Source organism: Cebidichthys violaceus, unplaced genomic scaffold, assembly GCF_023349555.1.
Source record: "Cebidichthys violaceus isolate CVI_PGR_0920_01 unplaced genomic scaffold, fCebVio1.0.p SCAF_82, whole genome shotgun sequence".
NCBI lineage: Eukaryota > Metazoa > Chordata > Actinopteri > Perciformes > Stichaeidae > Cebidichthys > Cebidichthys violaceus.
The window spans coordinates 358,208-376,613 of NW_027176967.1; the positions used below are offsets into that span (position 1 = coordinate 358,208).

Sequence of the window (18,406 nt, forward strand, 5' to 3'; positions counted from 1 at the left end):
CAGAGTAAAATCTTCCATTTACATATATGAAACACCTTAGTATACAATATGCCTTACATATACCCTACCACTAACTATAACTTTTAAAATGTCCAGAGTTTGATCAACACCATAATACACAGTATTGGGCTTCACCTAGGTAGGATTTATTACAGGGCTGTGCATTGGATTGCATTGGTTTCTTCAGGTGTAGGTACCTATTTATGTGTCTACTTGAAATACAATAACACAATTTCTATATAACATATGTAAACATAGTGTACTATATCTACAGTACTTCACATTGGAGCTCATACAAAGTTCCCAGTGATCTTGATCTATGCCTAACAGCAGCAACGTGTGTGTGTGTGCGCATTGGCCATTCCTCTGTGGCAGCTCACCTTGCTGTGTGCGTAAACCACAGAGCCCAACAGCTTCCAGGTGCCTCCTCTTCGGTCCATTCGCACCATGCGAAGGATCTGCAGGAAACGCAGGCTCCGCAGCACCGAGGTGGCAAAGATGTTGCCCTGGCTACCCGCCGAGACCACCGCCACCGACGCAATCAGCACAATGATGTCTGGAGGGTAGAGAAGATACATGCACAAGGGACAACTATAACTTGTTATGACTCAACCCTGGAAACAAAATACAGCATATCTGGCATCATGATCATACATTTAAATATTATAAATTTCATAGTGTATTTAACCGAGTGGAAATAATATTTTAGATCTCGGCTTCCTTTAATGTGCTGTGTTATTTTGTAAAAGTATGATTAAAGTCATTCAATTTAAACATGGACTCCAATGGGAATTTGTTTAAGATTTTGTGATGCAAAGTCAATATTTGTATCACTATAAATACCGGAAAAACTGTTTCATCCAAGATAAAGTTCTATAAATATATTACACATAGTTATGCTTATGAACATTTTATTATACATACTCATAGGAGCAGAAAAACATTCACCCCGGTAGCTTAAGAAGTTCGACCTAAAGGCAAGTATATCTTACTAATATTGATCTTGATGTGAAACTGGCCCTTTAAACAGACAGGCAGGATGGCTCATCCAAGCCTGGAGGTCAGAATATCTGGGACTTGCTTGATGTCTATCATGTTGCTGCAATAACAGCAACTCACTGTTGTCACCTCGTTCTCACCCCTCACTGTGGCAAATTATCCCAACAAATGCTCCATATTACTGAAGCTGACATAATCTGCCAGGGGCATCAACAGTAACAATAATAACAATAATGTTATGTGTGCTCTTCCTATATATGCTGTTTGTATATGTTGCCTGGTTACTACATCAATATTGCAACAGGACAGTGTGGAAGACAAGCTGAAGCTTATATGAAGAATATATTTCCACGCAGAATAGATCTGAAATTATCAAAATCTCAACACGGCATGTCAGTGAGATTCTCACGTCTATAAGTTTCAGATGCGTTTCTCATTTCCATGTGAAACACCCTTGAGTAGTGTTACCTAGTTCACACTGTGCAAGATGTTTTCTCTCATATAGAGCCATCTTGTCAGCTCCCGTCCTTTCACTAAACCTGTTTCTGAGAGAAAATGCTGACCACGGTCAGCACTAATGGCTTCTCTTCTAAACCATGAACCAGTGGGCAGACCCAGAGTGGGGAGAGGGAAAAGTCAGCAGCAGCACCATGAAAAATACATTAATGACACCTAGGGGATCAGAGTCTCCGGGGCACCCGCAGGGCTGCAACGGGTTCACTCCCTTTGATGGTGCAGAGAGAAAACGTGAGGAAAGTGAATTATAGAAAGGTGAATGTCTGTGTGAATGCTTAGCTTCCAGTTGTACAGTGTCCCTTCATACAAAATAACATACATTTGGAAAGACAACTTTCTAAAACCTAAAAGCATGAAAAACCATTCAAAAATATAGAGCAATATCTGCCTGCACTCAATGAAGCTTTTGTGGCATGAGATTTCAAACTTTTGAACCGCAGTCTATGTCATCACTACCACAATTTGTTCAAATACAGTACCAAATTCCCATATTGTTTAATGCAGGAAGAGGCACAAATAAGGAAAAATAAATCTGTTGGAAGCACTCTAACAGCAATTTGGCCCTCTAATCTCTCAAGCACCCAAATAGATTTTTATTTAGAGGTGTAACGATTTCCCCAAGCTTCCTCCCGACACACAGTGCCATCATTTGTGTAAGACATTTTATTTCAAATTGAGATAATTCACCATTTGCAAAAACAAAGTTCTTTTTTACATCTTGTATTGAATGAGAATTCAAGGTTAGTATTTTTTTTTGCACAGTAAGATATATATAAACATTTGTAAACAAAACACCCAATTTGCAGCATGAGGTGTTCTGACCATCAGGCAAATTAAACACAAACATATCAGGAAAATTGTGTGGTGTTACAATCCATCCTTAGTCATTCAAAGAAATTTACAAACACATGAGCAACCCCAGTGAAGCTGTGCAGCAGGAGTTGTTCATTCAGATGTTTATTTCTAAGTTCCCAGGGAGTGTCCATGTAGACGGATTTTCCCCAATGGACAAATCCACAGCTTACATCACTTGTGGTGATATTGCCTTCAGTAAGTTAATTTTGTTCACTCTGGGGCTCCAATATGTGCGTCGATGCACTCGTACATATATGAAACTACACTTAGACATACATGAACGGAAACACACACACACACACACACACACACACACACACACACACACACACACACACACACACTCAGTCAGTCAGTCAGTCAGTGCGGTGCCGGTGGGTTTTCACAGAAACAGTAAACAACCGTTGTTTGTTTGCTTCAAGGGTACTGTAGTCATTTTAGACATTGGTTGATTAGGGCATGTCAAATAGCATTAATATATAACAGGTAAAACAGGTTATGTTACCAGTTAACATGATTATGTTTGCTAATGTGTCCTGATATGAATTACCTGAATAAAACAACAACAAATAATACAATGCAGAAATAATTTCTAATTGTGTGACAAAATAATGTAAATCAAGGTGGACTTGTTAGTTTTGTTAGGATTTTTCAATCGTAACGCACAGCCTTCATTTCTGTAGTTAATGAAACTGGCTCAAGTGTCTTCATGTGACCTACATGTGGAGCTCTATCAATTTCATCCATTCACAGATGAAGACTATGATATATGGTTGAAAGCTTTAACAAAGCTAACAAGTGAACCTTGAGTTGAGATTCAAGAATGGTCTTTCTCAATTAACACACACACACACACACACACACACACACACACACACACACACACACACACACACACACACACACATATATATATACTGTGATCAACTGTGATCACATAATTTACCCCTATATTAGATCTACAGGGTTACAACAAAATCTTCCCCCTTCAGAAACTCCATAAATGAGCCCCAAATCTTTGCAAAGATGTTATATTTCCCTTTAACTACATATGTAACTTTCTCTAGGGCAAGGCACTGTAGCAGTCCCTCTATCCAATTTCGTTTGCTCGGCCTGTGAACAGATTTCCAAGCCATTGCAATTTTATGTTTAGCTTCAAGGAGACAAAATATGACCATCTTCTTTTTGCTATGGTTAAGTGTACAGTTTGCTGGGAAACACCCAAAAAGACAGCGTTTTGGACATAATGGAAGTTGTTCGTTGATACAAATAGATACAATTGTAATAATCTCTTTCCAGAAATCTTGAATGAGGGTGCATTCCCAGAGGCAACGAGACAAGCTACCTTTATGTATACCACATTTAACACAAGCATCCGGTGTATTGGGGTAAATGCGATGCAGTAACTCTGAAGTAATGTATGTTCACCCATTCATACTGGAGAAGCCTGAACCTTGAGTTTATTGTTTGGACTTGACACTGTAGACATATGTCCTGCCACTCTTCTACAGTGATTTCTTCATTTAGGTCTGAACACCATGCTAGCCTTTTGTCATCTGATGATTATTTTGCTGCAGCTATGATAGTCTGATAAAACTTTGAGATCAGTCCAGCTGATCCATAACGGTTTAAAGCTATCTTTTCTAAAGAATTTAGAGAGGGGAGATTTACAGAGTTCTGTGTCTTTGTTATGAACCTTCTTATCTGGAGATACTTGAAAAAATGTTTTGTAGCTATGCTAAACTTTTGCTTGATCTCATTAAAACTTAAAAGAGTATGAGTATCATAATCATACAAATCGGAAATCTTTCCGATACCTCTGTCTGCCCATAACTTAAAACCAGGGTCGTTAGTACCTGGCGTAGAGTTTCTGTTCCCCCAAATAGGTGAGTATTGGGATAGAGGAGTTTTTTCCCCAAGATAACTTAACACTGCCATACTGTCAGCGTATTTTTAACAAAGGGGTATGCAGTGTGTTTCTTCAAAGTGGCTAAGTTTGCTGAATAAAGGTAGAGATATAAGGGGATTTTGGAAGTTGTGGTTTCCTCCATCCTTATCCAGTGCAGAGTTGACTGGTGTTACATTACATTACATTACAGTCATTTAGCAGACGCTTTTATCCAAAGCGACTTACAACGCAGTATCTATCTACCGTAGGCACAGCTACGGGAGCAATTTTGGGGCTAAGTGTCTTGGTCAAGGACACATTGACATGAGACTAGCGGAGTAGGAGCCGGGGATCGAACCTAACCGCCGACCCTCTGATTGAAAGGCGGCCCTGCTCTCCACTTAGCCACGGTCACCCGTGTGTTCAAACCAATATGAGGCTGCTCGTAGTTGGGCAGCCCAATAGTATCCCTGGAGGTAAGGGAGTTTTAACCCACCACTGTCATATGGTAAGTATAACAGGGTCATGCGCAGTCTTGAGTGTCTGTCATTCCAAATGTATTTACAAAAAAGCTGTTTTATTTTAGTAAAGAAATTAGAAGGAGGAGCAAGAGGGATGGTTGGAAAAAGGTATAGGAATTTAGGAAGAATATTCATCTTCAGAATATTAATACGCCCAATCATGGAAATTGGCAAAGATTTCCATCTATTAATAGATTCAACTACTGACTCAGTCACAGGGTTATAGTTAGTAGGTACCATGGATTCTATTGTAGGTGTGATTTTAACACCGAAGTATGTAAAGCTGTCCACAATGTTCCTAAATGGTGTATTTGGTGGTGGAGTTAATCTCTCAGATTTTTTCTAAAATAGGATTGTAGACTTAGATGTATTGACCTTATAACCTGATAAACTACTGTATGTTCCTATTAAACTTAATAAAGAAGGAATAGATTGTTTCAGGTCTGTCAGAAAGAGCACTATATCATCAGCAAATAGTCCTATTTTATTCTCAATGTCATTAATTGTGATACCAGTTATCTCACCATTGCCTCCAATTGCAATTGCTAGAGGTTCAATGGCCAGGACAAAAAGAAGAGGAGACAAGGGACATCCTTGTCTTGTACCTCTACAAAGAGAGAGCTGTTTTGATACCATATAGTTGGTCATTACTGAAGTGCTTGAGTCATGATATAAGAGTTTGATCCAACTAAGGAAGTAGTTGCCTAATCCAAAACGGTTAAGCACTTCAAATAGGTATCCATGCTCAACCCTATCAAAGGCCTTTTCTGCATCAAGTCCTATCACAGCCACATCAGGTATTTGTTTCTTGGCATATATAATGTTCATCAGTCTACGAATATTGTGAGAGCCCTGTCTTCCTTTAATAAATCCATTTTGATCTAAGGCCACAATAGATGGCAAATGTTTCTCCAACCTTCTGGCAAGCAGTTTTGCTAATATTTTCACATCATTATTGATTAAGGAGATGGGGCGGTAGGATTCACACTTTGTGGAGGGCTTACCTGGCTTTAATATGAAGGTTATAAGTGTGTTCCGCAGAGATGGGGGCAGCTCATCATTTTCAAGTGATTCTTCAAGCATATTCAGTAAAGGAACCAGTAGCCTGTCCTTGAATTTTTTGTAGATTTCAATAGGAACACTGTTGGGTCCTGAAGCTTTCCCTCCTTTCATACTGTCTATGGCCTCTGACAACTCAGATATTGCAATTGGGGAGTTGAGTTCCTGTTTTGCGCTCTCACCAAGGAACGGTATTTCTATCTGATCTAGGAAGCTGTGGAGTGTGTGAGATGTGGCTGGACTTTCTGATGTGTACAATTTAGAATAAAATGTCTGGAAAGTGCTATTTATTTCTTGTGGGTTAGTAATTGTTGTCCCTTTCTCCGACTCAATTTCTAAAATTGATCTTTTGTTTTGCATTGACTTTAAACACCAGGCCAAAAGTTTCCCTGCCCTTTCTCCTTGATCGTAGACTGTCTGTTTCAGTTTCATTACGCTATATAATGCTTTATTTATGGATAATTCATTATACTGTGCTCTAAGAATGGCCAGTCTCTGTCTCGTCTCATTTGTATCATTAAGTTTAATTTCTGTCTCAAGTTCTTTGATATCTTTTTCTAACTCCATCAATTTTAGGAGCTGCTTGTATAGCTGATCATTTGGCCTCGCATGCAGGCCTTGAATGCCTCCCATCTTGTAGACGCTGATGTTTGAGTAGTATTGACTTCCAAATAGACATCAATATTGGTTCCAAAAAATTTGAAAAACTCATTATCATGTAACCATCGTGGGCTCAATCGCCATATAGTGGGACCCTTATTGGCTGCTTTGACAGTGTAATTGACTAGTAGTAAAGCATGATCTGAAAAGACAATACTTTTATACAATGAGTCATTCACATTAGGTATCATAGACTTAGAAATTAGGAAATGTGGGTCTATGTGGGATATCACAAAGATTTAACTCGCACATAAAGTGTTGTATTACTTTCCTACTTTGCGTATGTGAGGTGTTCACACCTGATAATTTATCCAGTGTTGGATTAAGAGTACAGTTAAAGTCTCCTGCCATGCAAATGTGACCATGCAATGTTGATAAAGTTAGGAACAGGTTATTATAAAACTGTGTATAATCGTTGTTAGGACCATATAGACATACTAAATTAATATCTTGATTTAGTAAAGAGCCCTGGACGATAACAAATCTGCCTGCTGTGTCTTGTATGGTATTGTAAACTTGTAATGGAACAGATGAGTGAATAAGTATTGCTACCCCTTTTGCATGAGAGGAGAATGAGGCAGATATGACCTGACCTGGCCACCTCCTTTTCAAGGGGATGTATTCACTGGAAAGCAAATGGGTTTCTTGAAAAAAAGCTATCTGTGTTTGTAGCTGTTTCAGCCCTGATCCTCTGGAGGAGCAGTATAGCAACCAGATCTTAGAAAAGATATTACAATTTTTTTTTTTTTTTTTTTAAATAAGTCGGGCGTACTCCGACGAACTGCATGTCAATACGGATAGAACAATTTTCGTTTGTGACCTTAATATAATAAAGTATCTTAATAGTTAGCCTATCTGAATAGACATTAGCCTAGTCGAAGTCTGAACCTGTCCTGTGCCAATAATAATCTTAACTCGTCATCAGTTCAAGCTTACCACAACAGACTCTCAGAATTCAACGGTGAATAGACCACCTCACCATTCAGCCAAAGTTTTCTGATATTCGTTACTCTTCAGGTGATGATCCCTGTTATGTATCACGATCGCTGTTGTTCCCCTTCTTAATCTTCTGGATGAAGTCTTCAGCTTGGGCTGGTGAAGTAAAGTGGTGCCAGGTTCTATCGTGTGGAATTCTCATTTTTGCTGGGAACAAAAATCCATACACCATATGCATTTGGCGCAGGCTCTGTTTCGCTCCGTCACAAAGTTTCCTCTGTCTTTGGACCTCAGTTGAAAAATCACCGTCAACTTTGATTTCATCTTTCAGAAGTGCTGCTTTCATAACTCTGTCTCTGTCTCGGTAGGTTAGGAATTTCACCAGGAGAATCCATGGTCGTATTCTGTCTGGACCCTGCTGATCCTGGGTCTGCAGTGGTATTCTCCCCAGCCTGTAGGCTTGCTCGACGATTACCGGTTGTTCTTCTGCATCTATGTTAAGAGCCTTCTGCAGCCATGCAGTTAAGAATGTACGCGGATCTCCGCTCCCTCAGGCAATCCAACCAGTCTTAGATTGGAGCGACGTTGTAGGTTTTCCATCTCTTCCACCTGTGAGGTGAGCTTGTGGACTCTTTTCCACGTGGTGTCGGCTTGCTTAACTAGTGAAGTGACCTAGTCTTCCGCAGTGCTAATGCGAGTTTCTGCTTCTGTGAGTCTTTCAAAAAATGCCCCTACAGCTTCTTTTATCTCTCGGTTGGAGGAAATGACTTCATGTAGCTTAGTAGAAAAATCGTTCCTCATGGACTGTATGGCCGATAGAATCTGGCTCTCATTGCTGCTAGCCTCCTCATGGGTTAGCATATCGCTAGTTAACTCTTCCGTGTCTTCCTCAGGTAGAGTTTCAAAGTCTGTCTTTTTGTCGTCTTTAGGAGGTCGGCCTTTCCCTCAGTTTTTCGACATTGTGTGAAATGTATCTTAAGAAATATTTTAGGTCACAAATAGCTCTATTTAGTTAGTAAATTATATTAATTTCGCCGGAGCCTCGCTCCACACGTCTACTCATAACCAGAAGACATATATATCACATTTAGTCACAGTCACAATGTTTCTCTTTGTAAGGAAGCAAGAACACAGAGAACTATAAATGTCAAAGCCACAAACACATGATGGGACTGATCATCATGTCCTCTACTACCACCACATCCCATACTACTCAGGTCTTCGGAGTTCAACTCATTCCTCACTTTATCCCATTATCTCTCTCATTAGTTCAGTGGTTCCCAAACTTTTTCTGTCAAGCCCCCCCTTTGATGATATATGAACATTGTAAGCCCCCCCACCGCACCTGACCCCACCCACCCCAAATGGGTCGTACCTTCTTTGTTTTAAATTAATTGCATAAACTCTATAACATATTTGTTTTTCTTTCTAAAATAAGTACATATCACTTCACTTTTCCACTTCACAGTTTGTTGTTTAGTTTGTTTTAGCAATTTAGCAATAATAAAATCAATTTCCAAAAAGATTGGACTTTGGATTGCTTTCAAGTAGTGCTTTCAGACATTAATTGCATTATATTCTTGAATATATTTTTAAGTAAAATTAACTTAAAATGTTAAAATTGAAGTTAGGAACATTTAACAGTAGGTTTTCAAACAGAATGAATGTGCAAGAAAATGAAAAATCCTACATATAGAATAATGATAATAATAATATAATAATATTAATTTGTAAATAAAATTAACTTAATTTCTTTTAAGTGCAAACAACGTATATGTCCCCACATTTAACAGCAGGTTCTCTCATACAAGAAAATAACATATCCAGCAATGATTGATGTGGATTTACTTTGTTCTGATTGCTTTCAATAAAAGCTTTTTGTGACATACAAGAGTGCCACAATTCAGTTTACCCAATAGGTTCTTTAAAACTGATTTATAAACAAGATGTGCAAGCTACTCAAGCTTTTTCTGCATGGATCATATTCTTTCTTTTTTTAATCATATTCCTATTCATAAATTCTTATTCCTACATATCAATCAGTGAGATAGTGTTTTTTTATGAAAATTACCGGATGCTCTATCCCTTTTCGATGTCTGACTTCCTGTCTGGGTCGATCTTCTCTGTGCAGCTTGACGTGATAAACCCGATCCGTGGGCTCTCGCACTTCACGCGCTTCATTGAGGCAGAGCAGTGACGTGCAGTGAGGTTCGTGGCTGGTGAGGCACTGACTGCACACTACATAAATCAGATTTACAAATATATGAACCCAATAGAGTAGCTTAAATCACCATTCAATTGGCAGCTTGCACATTGACTATTGGTTGTTTTTCATATCAGCATTATTTACACACACATAAGTGAGGTACATATTTGATTCCACCGGGAGCGTTTCAGAAGGGGAGCACTTGCGGGCGCCACCCGCGAAAATCATGAGATTCCGCGATAATCTGTGTAACAACCACGGATGTATAAAGAGAACAACACACATAAAAGGTTACTTTACCTGTCTGACGCTGAATTGCTGTTAATTTGGTCATATTTCCTTGTTTTTTGAGACATTTTAAGCTTGGATATAGAATCTAACATTTTTGTGGTCAAAGCAAAATAAAAGAAGAAGATGAGAAGTGTAGAAGAAGAGCAACAACAGAACAAGCATAAACCCGACCCGTGGGCTCTAGCACGCCCTCTTCTTTGAGGCAGAGTAGTGTTTGCCTCCCCTCTGTGCTTTTTCACTGCGGTTTAATGTCAGATCAGCAACACTAAATAGGTTCTACACATACGTGAAATACAGTACCTATTCTATGGAAAGAAAGGACATATAATAAAAGTGTCTACAAATATTACAGTGGTGACAAACAATGAGAAAGCAAAAGACACGGCTCAACCCAGTTAGTGAGGGATGGCGCAATCTGAGGTTAGGCACAACTCCAACTCGTAGCTGCCTCTGTTTGAACGGGACATGCGCAAATTCAGCGATTTTGATTATAAAAATGCTTGAAATGATTGGAATCATACAGAATTACATTTATAGCACAGATCAGTAGAGCAATATTAATATTTATTTTAGCATTATTTGTTTTTTACTTTTCATGATGACAAGTGAGGCTCCTGCCTCCCCTGACCACACGTCCCTGAGGCAGAGGTACTGTTTGCCTCCCCTCTGTGCTGTTTCACCGCGGTTTAATGTCAGATCAGCAATATAACAAAAGTAAATATAATATTAAAGCTGCAAGCAGCGATGAGCGGGCCCTCGCATCTTTGCATACGTCGAGGGTACTTACGAGACCTCAGCTTACGCGGCCAAGAATGTCTGCGACCATCAGATAACGCGACCACGAGTTAGACGTTTTTTTCCTGCTTGGAGTATTTGACCCTGGAAATTGTGCTTTGCAAATAGTCCACCACTTCCTGCAACCACTGTGTGGCGCTAAACAACGTGCGTCAACATAATTTATGTTGCTCTATATCAAGTGTAGACAACATCATGTAACTTTCATCTGAATCGGATATTGTTTGTCAAATAACGCTGATTTCCTTTCGCCATTAGGTGGCGCTTTGACTTAGATGGAAAATTGGCTTGTAGGCATCCTCAAGCCATGACTGTTATGAAGCATGGCAAGTTTGGGACAGATTTGAACAAGTCCAGTGGAGATACATCAGCTTGCTGTTTCATGGGGAGTCACGTAAAATGGCCGCCACGCCACGGCTACACCATTCAATCAAACGTAAAGCTTTTGATAACTTTTAATCACAAAGGTCTTTAGATTGTAGTGGATCTGAAAAACTCCCTAGGAGGAGTTTGTTAAAGTATAGCACCTAGAAATGGTCAAAAATGAATGGAAAAGGCACACAAAGATCAGACCAGACTTCCAGTATGGTTTACAGCATAGTCTCAAGAGACTTTTTTTAAATCTACATGTGGTACATGTGCCTACTAAATTTCATACATGGGGCTGGGGCTGCTTTGTTGAAAATTTGCAGGAGGCACTATCGAGGCAATTTATAACGGCCAAGCCAAAAATCCACATGGAATCTGTATTTGCATCACCTATGACATATGTACAAAGTTCCATGAGTTGAGTATCCCAAGTTACAAATAAATCTATCCAAATGAGCATTCCCGATTCTCTCGTACAGTCAAACGTCCGTCTCCTGATTCAAATAAATCATCCAAGCAACAAGTCCATACACTACTTCATGGTGATCTAGCAATAGCTTGTCTTAACAACTGGTTTCAAATGCACAGCTAACAGTATGAAAGCAAAGCTAACGATTAGTATGCTAATGCTAACGGCTAATCGCGATTAGCAACACAACTTGTTTTACACTGTAACATTTAGTCACAGTCCAACGTCCGTCTCCTGAATCAAATAAATCATCTAAGCAACAAGTCCATACACTACTTCATGGTGATCTAGCAATAGCTTAAGCCCCTAGGTCCCCCATTTGGACGCAAGTGTACATAAAACGTACAGAGTTTAGTGTACAAAGTGACTGCCAAAGAACCCACGAAGAACAAATATAATGATGTTATAGTTCTGGAAAAACCTCAGAAACTTGGGAACAACATGAACCAAGCCACAACTCTCATCAGCCAAGCAAACAAATAACAAAATATCATAAATCATAACTCAATATCACTGGACCTGACAAGAGAAAACAGCTGCTACGTGCTAGCTACGAAAATGCTGCATGAAAAAGCATGTCCGTTTGACGCAGATTACGGAGATTACGGAGATATCCTCCATTTCTCTCCCCGGTAAACCATCGCAGAGATATTCAGCATCAAGCACAAAAAAGTCACACAGCTTTATCGAATATTGTACTCACTTTTGGTCGAATCACAGCGAAAAAATTAAATATTTCCGTACTGCCACGTCTCTGTATGTCCAGCTGCATGTGCTCCGTGTGAATCCGTTCGATTCGTGTCTCTCCGATACTGGTCGGCTTCTGGGGAGGGATGTAGTCTCAGCAAATTGGATTTCAGATCTGACGTCAGATGGGACGTTTTTTATTCTGATTGGCTATTAATGCTGTCAATCATCTAACTTTCAATTCCCTGCAATTCTATTGGCTTATAGGAGGGCTCAATGGCGAAAATCGGAGAAAGGGGGGCTGAGCTGCAGCCCTGAACAGAGAGAGAGGGCTGGATCTGAAAAAAGTTGAATGAACACAGAGACTTAGAAAGGGCTTAGAAAGGGTTTAGGGCCTTCAAATAAAGCCCAAACTGCTCTATTTAGATGTAGTGAACACCATTAGTGATATATACAAGTGAAATATATAGTTTGGTACATCATAAAGTTAAAATAACACACATTGTGCAACATGTGTAAATATTGGAATCCTCGCCTGAAATTTCTGTACTGTATCCTCTCTAGCTTATGAATGCTTCACTTTATCTAAGTGAAAATGTGAATAGAGACATATAGTTCTATGATCTGGGACAGCTTGAAAGCTTGAATCTACATGATTTCTAAAAAAAAAATCCTGAAATTGCTTTTTTTTTCAGGCGAAAGTTAGAATTTTCAATTTGTGCTGTGTGCCATCTTAATTTACTCTTAACCAGTAACATATCTACTGATATTTACACATAAAAACACATCTCACAAGTGTTAGGGTTATTTTATTACCAAACGTATTAAAATAGCCCTTACAGTTGCAACACTACACTCATTGTAGTATGGGTATGCTATTTTCGAGCTGAGGCCTAAAAATAGGCTGGGGCTTAACAACTGGTTTGAAATGCACAGCTAACAGTATGAAAGCAAAGCTAACGGTTATTATGATAATGCTAACGGCTAGTCGCGATTAGTAACACAACTTGTTTTACACTATAACATTTAGTCACAGTATAGAAAACAATTCACAAACTCGTATTTACCTCTTGTACATCACAACAGTCCAAACCATAGGATAACTGGTCGTCAGCCATTAAGTTATGAACATTATTGCACTCTCACAATAGTCACTATTCACTTGATGGTGATAATTCGCTTCTCCATTTCTCCAACACACTGAACCTGGCCGCATACGACTAAGCCCCACCCCTCTACATGAGAATGGGCTTGGATTGGCTGTTAGTTTCAGGACAAGCCAATTAAACAAAGTCAAAACAAAGATTGACATATCATAATGCTACACAAGTTAGGCTGTTAGGGAGAACACAAGTTCTGAATCATGTACTTATCAAACAAACTATGCTCATTTGCATGAACTGCAACTTTTGAACTGTAAAGCTTATGAGTCTCTTATTGAAATACATTTTATCCACCCATATCTATTTTTACCCATACTTATACAGTTTTAACTTGGTTTTAGAAAACTATTTATATCCTGATGTCTGAATTAATTTTCAACTAGGGCTACACCAATATTCTACTAGTTCCTGAATCCACTATGTGGCGCTAGAGAACACATGCAAACATGCATTATGTTGCTCTACAACAAGTGCTCTTTTAGGGTCTATATCAAGTGTAGACAACATCATGTAAATTACATGTGAATCGGATATTGTTTGTCAAATAACGCAGATTTCCTTTCGCCATGAGGTGGCGCTTTGACTTATTTGGAAAATTGGCTTGTAGACATCCTCAGGCCATAACTGGTATCAAGCATGGCAAGTTTGGGACAGATTTGAACAAGTCCAGTGGAGATACATCAGCTTGCTGTTTCATGGGGAGTCACGTAAAATGGCCGCCACGCCACGGCTACACCATTCAATCAAACGTAAAGAATTTGATGACTTTTAATCACAAAGGTCTTTAGATAGTACTGACCAAATTTGAATTGGATCTGCAAAATTCCCTAGGAGGAGTTCGTTAAAGTATAGCGCCTAGAAATGGTCAAAAATGAATGGAAAATTCAAACAAAAATCAAAATAGCAGACTTCCAGTATAATTTAGGGCATAGTCTCAAGAGACTTTTTTTTAAGTCTCAATGTGTTACAAATGTACCGCTGGGGCTGCTCTTTTGAATATTGGTAGGGGGCGCTGTCAAGGCAATTTCTAAAAGAAAAGGCAAAACCCCATATTAGTTATTTATGTTTATCACCTTTGACACATGTGCAAAGTTCCATGACTATTTGTTCATCCTAAGCCACAGAAAACTGAGCTTCCATTTCACGGTGAATAATGCGTTGCCATGGCAACATATTTTAACGAAAACTCACAAAATTCATGATGAAGTATCATCAATGTCTCAAGGCTTTCCTCAGAAAATGTGAGGTCCATCAGATCAACTGGCTAGGAGGAGTACATCAAAGTATAAAACGTGTCATTTCCTTTTGCCAGTAGGTGGCGCTATGACTTTGAGAACATTTTGGCATGGAAATGTGCTCAAGCCTTAAATAGCATTATGCATAACAAATTTTGGGCAGATTGGACAATGTACCTCTGAGTTACAACAACTCCCTCTTTCATAGCAAATGGCACAAAATGTGAGCGAAGTGGGCGCACGCCATGTCAAGGTCGTTCAATGAAAACTCACCATTTTGATACATTTTCATCACAAAGGTCTTTAAATTGTCCTGACCAAATTTGATGTTGATCGCATAAACTCTGTAGGAGGAGTTTGTCAAAATACAAAGCCTGAAAACGTAGTTTAATGGGAGTCGCATAAAATGAACGCCACGCCACAGCTACGCCATTCCATCAAACATAAAGCTTTTGATAACTTTTAATCACAAAGGTCTTTGGATTGTACTGTCCAAATGTAAGGTGGCTCTGACAAAGTCCCTAGGAGGAGTTCGTTAAAGTATAGCGACTAGAAATTGAGGGAAAATTCACATAAAAATCCAAATAGACGACTTTTGGTTGATTTTAGAGCATGGTCCCAAGAGACGTTTTTGTAAGTCTCCATAGGATACATGTGCCAACCAAATTTCCTACATGTAGGTTAAACGAGGCGCTGGGGCTGCTTTGTTGAAAATCTGCAGGGGGGCGCTATCGAGACAATTTATAACGACCAAGCCAAAAATCCACATGAGATCTTTAATTTCATCACCTACGACATATGTACAAAGTTTCATGAGTTTTTGAGTATCCCAAATCACAGAAAAATCAGCTTGCTTTTTCATGGCGAACAAAGCGTTGCCACGGCAACAGAGTTATACGAAACCTCACAATATTCATGATGAACTATCATCAATGTCTACAGGCTTTCTTTCTAGAATGTGAGGTTGATCTGGTGAAATGGCTAGGCGGAGTACATCAAAGTGTAAAACTTGTCATTTCCCTTTTGGGCAGATTTGACAATGTACCTTGGAGTTACAACAACTTCAATTTTCATGAAAAATTGACCAAAATGGATGCCACGCCACGCCAAGGTTATTGCATGAAAATTCATGATTTTGATAACTTTTCATTATAAAAGTCTTAAGATCATGCTGACCAAATTTGAAGCCGATCGCATAAATACTGTAGGAGGAGTTCGTGAAAATACAAAGCCTGAAAATGGGAAAAATGGCCAAAAAGAGCTAACTACTGTAGCGTCCCCTTGTGGCTGAAGGAAATGAAAATGTGAGGGTACGTTACAGATTGCTATGTGGACATTTGCCTAAAATTTTGTGATGATAGGCACAATGGTTTTAAAGTGAGGTTGATTGATGTACAGAGCCACGCCCCTGATAAGTTCATTGGCCCATAACTTGATAACGCGATAAGTTATCAAAAAACTTTTGGGGGGGTTTTGATGAAATTGAATGAATAATGATCCACAGCAAATTTGGTAGCAATCTAACACAGCTTTTAGGAGCAGTTTGCAAAAATGTGTTTTTCACAAAAATGAAAATGGTGGAAATCTGAATGGGCGGAGCTAAAAAATTTGAGTGTAATGATTGTAGAGCAGATGGAGCTGAATATGTGTGTCAAAGTTCATGTTAATCAGACATGTTGGGTGAAGGCCGTGGCCTGTGAAACTGTAGGGGGCGCTAGTGAGCCATTTTGTCATACATGAGCATGCGACCCATAAAATCTCAAATTTTCACGCAGTCCTGATCAGCCTGCCAAATTTGGGGAGTTTTTGAGTATGATAAAGCCCTGAAAAATGCAATTTTAGAGGAGAAATAATAATAATAATAATTAAAGCTGCGAGCAGCGATGAACGGGCCCTCGCCTCCTCCCGCACGTTGGGGGTGCCGGCGGGACTCCAACGTATGCAGCCGAGATCGTCTGCGACAGTCGGACAACACGCTTAGGAGTCCGATGCTTTTTTTCTGCTTGGACCGCGTGATGCAGGAAATGATGCAATGCAAATAGTCCACAGCATCCTGTATCCGCTGTGTGGTGCTACAGAGCATGCAAAAACATGTTTTATGTTGCTCTATAACAACTGTAGACAACATTGTGTAAAAGTCATGTAAATCGGATGCCGGTTGTCAAAAAACGCAGAATTACTTTGGCCAGCAGGTGGCGCTGTGAGTATTAGTGGAAATTAGCTTGTAGACATCCTCAGGCCATGAGTGTTATCAACCATGTGAAGTTTGGGACTGTTTGGAACAAGTCCGGATGAGTTACATCAGCTTCTTTGGTGGGGAATCACGTAAAGTAGCCGCCCGCTACGGCTAAGCCATTCCGTCAAACGTAAAGCTTTTGATAATTTTTAATCACAAAGGTCTTGAGACTGTACCGACCAAATTTGAAGTGGATCCGACAAAGTCCCTAGGAGGAGTTCGTTAAAGTATAGCGACAAAAAGTAAGTCTAAATCTATTGAAAAATTACACAAAAATCAAAATGGCCGTCTTCTGGTACATTTTAGAGCATGGTCCCAAGAGACTTATTTGTAAGTCTCTCTGAGATACATAATCCTACCAAGTTTCATACAGGTACCTCAAACGTAGCGCTGGGGCTGCTCTTTTGAAATATTGTAGGGGGCGCTATGGAGGCAATTTAAAACGGCCAAGCCAAACACCCATATAAAATATGTCCTCCCATTACCTATGACACATGTATAAAGTTCCATGAGTTTTTGAGCATCGCAAGCCACTGATCCATCAGCCTACTTTTTCATGGCGAATGAAGCGTTGCCGTGGCAACAGCGTTCAACGAAAACTCCCAATATTCATGATGGTGCATCATCAACGTGTTAAGACTATCTTTCCAAAATTTCAGACTGATCTGGTGAACTGGCTAGGAGGAGTAAATAAAAATATAAAATATGACATTTCCTTTTGCCAGTAGGTGGCACTATGAGTTATTGAAAATGTTTCAATTGAAATGTGCTAAGAGTTGAAGTAGCATCATGCATAAGAAATTTCGTGCAGATTGAATAATGTACCTTGGAGTTATAACAACTTATTTTTTCACGGTCAATGAGGCAAAATGGCCGCCCCGCCACGTCAAGGTTCTTTGATGAAAACTCTAGCTTTTGATAACTTTTCAACACAAAGGTCTTAAGAGCATCCTGACCAAATCTGAAGTTGATCGCATGAATTCTCTAGGAGGAGTTTGTTAAAATACAAAGGCTGAAAACATGAAAAATCACCAAAAAACTGAAATTGAGTGAAATACTGTAGCGCCCCCTATGGGTTGAATGGAATGAAAATTGCAGGGTATGTTCCACCATGCAATATGCACAAATACTGCAAATTTGGTGATTTTAGGATACACGGTTGAGAAGTTATGTGTATTGAAAAACAAGCCACGCCCCAAGAAGTTCATTGGTCCGTATCTTCTAAACGCTTTAAGATATCAACAAGCTTTTGATAGCTTCATGTGATCTTGATCCAATAACGATCCAAAGAAAATTTAGTAGCAATCGGACCAAGTGTGTAGGAAGAGTTCTCAAAAATGTGTTTTTCACAAAATTCAAGATGGCGGAAAATTTTTCCAGGCGGAGATTAAGGGTCTGAGAGGCTTTTTTGTAGAGCTAGTGGATCTGGACATGTGTGTAGAATTTCGGCTAAATTCGACATACTGGCCGAGGGGCGTCGCCGGTCCAACTTTGAGGGGGCGCTAGAGAGACATTTCTTTT

General features: G+C 39.5%; 1 protein-coding gene across 1 annotated transcript in view; it reads right to left on the bottom strand.

Moving 5' to 3' along the window:
• The window catches only part of kcnq5b (potassium voltage-gated channel, KQT-like subfamily, member 5b), a 180,624-nt gene that overhangs the window by 39,354 nt on the left and 122,864 nt on the right, over nucleotides 1–18,406 (bottom strand). The window contains exon 4 of the mRNA XM_068702268.1: nucleotides 381–556. Within this exon, the coding sequence (XP_068558369.1) occupies nucleotides 381–556 (176 nt within the window). The remainder of the gene's footprint in view (nucleotides 1–380; nucleotides 557–18,406) is intronic.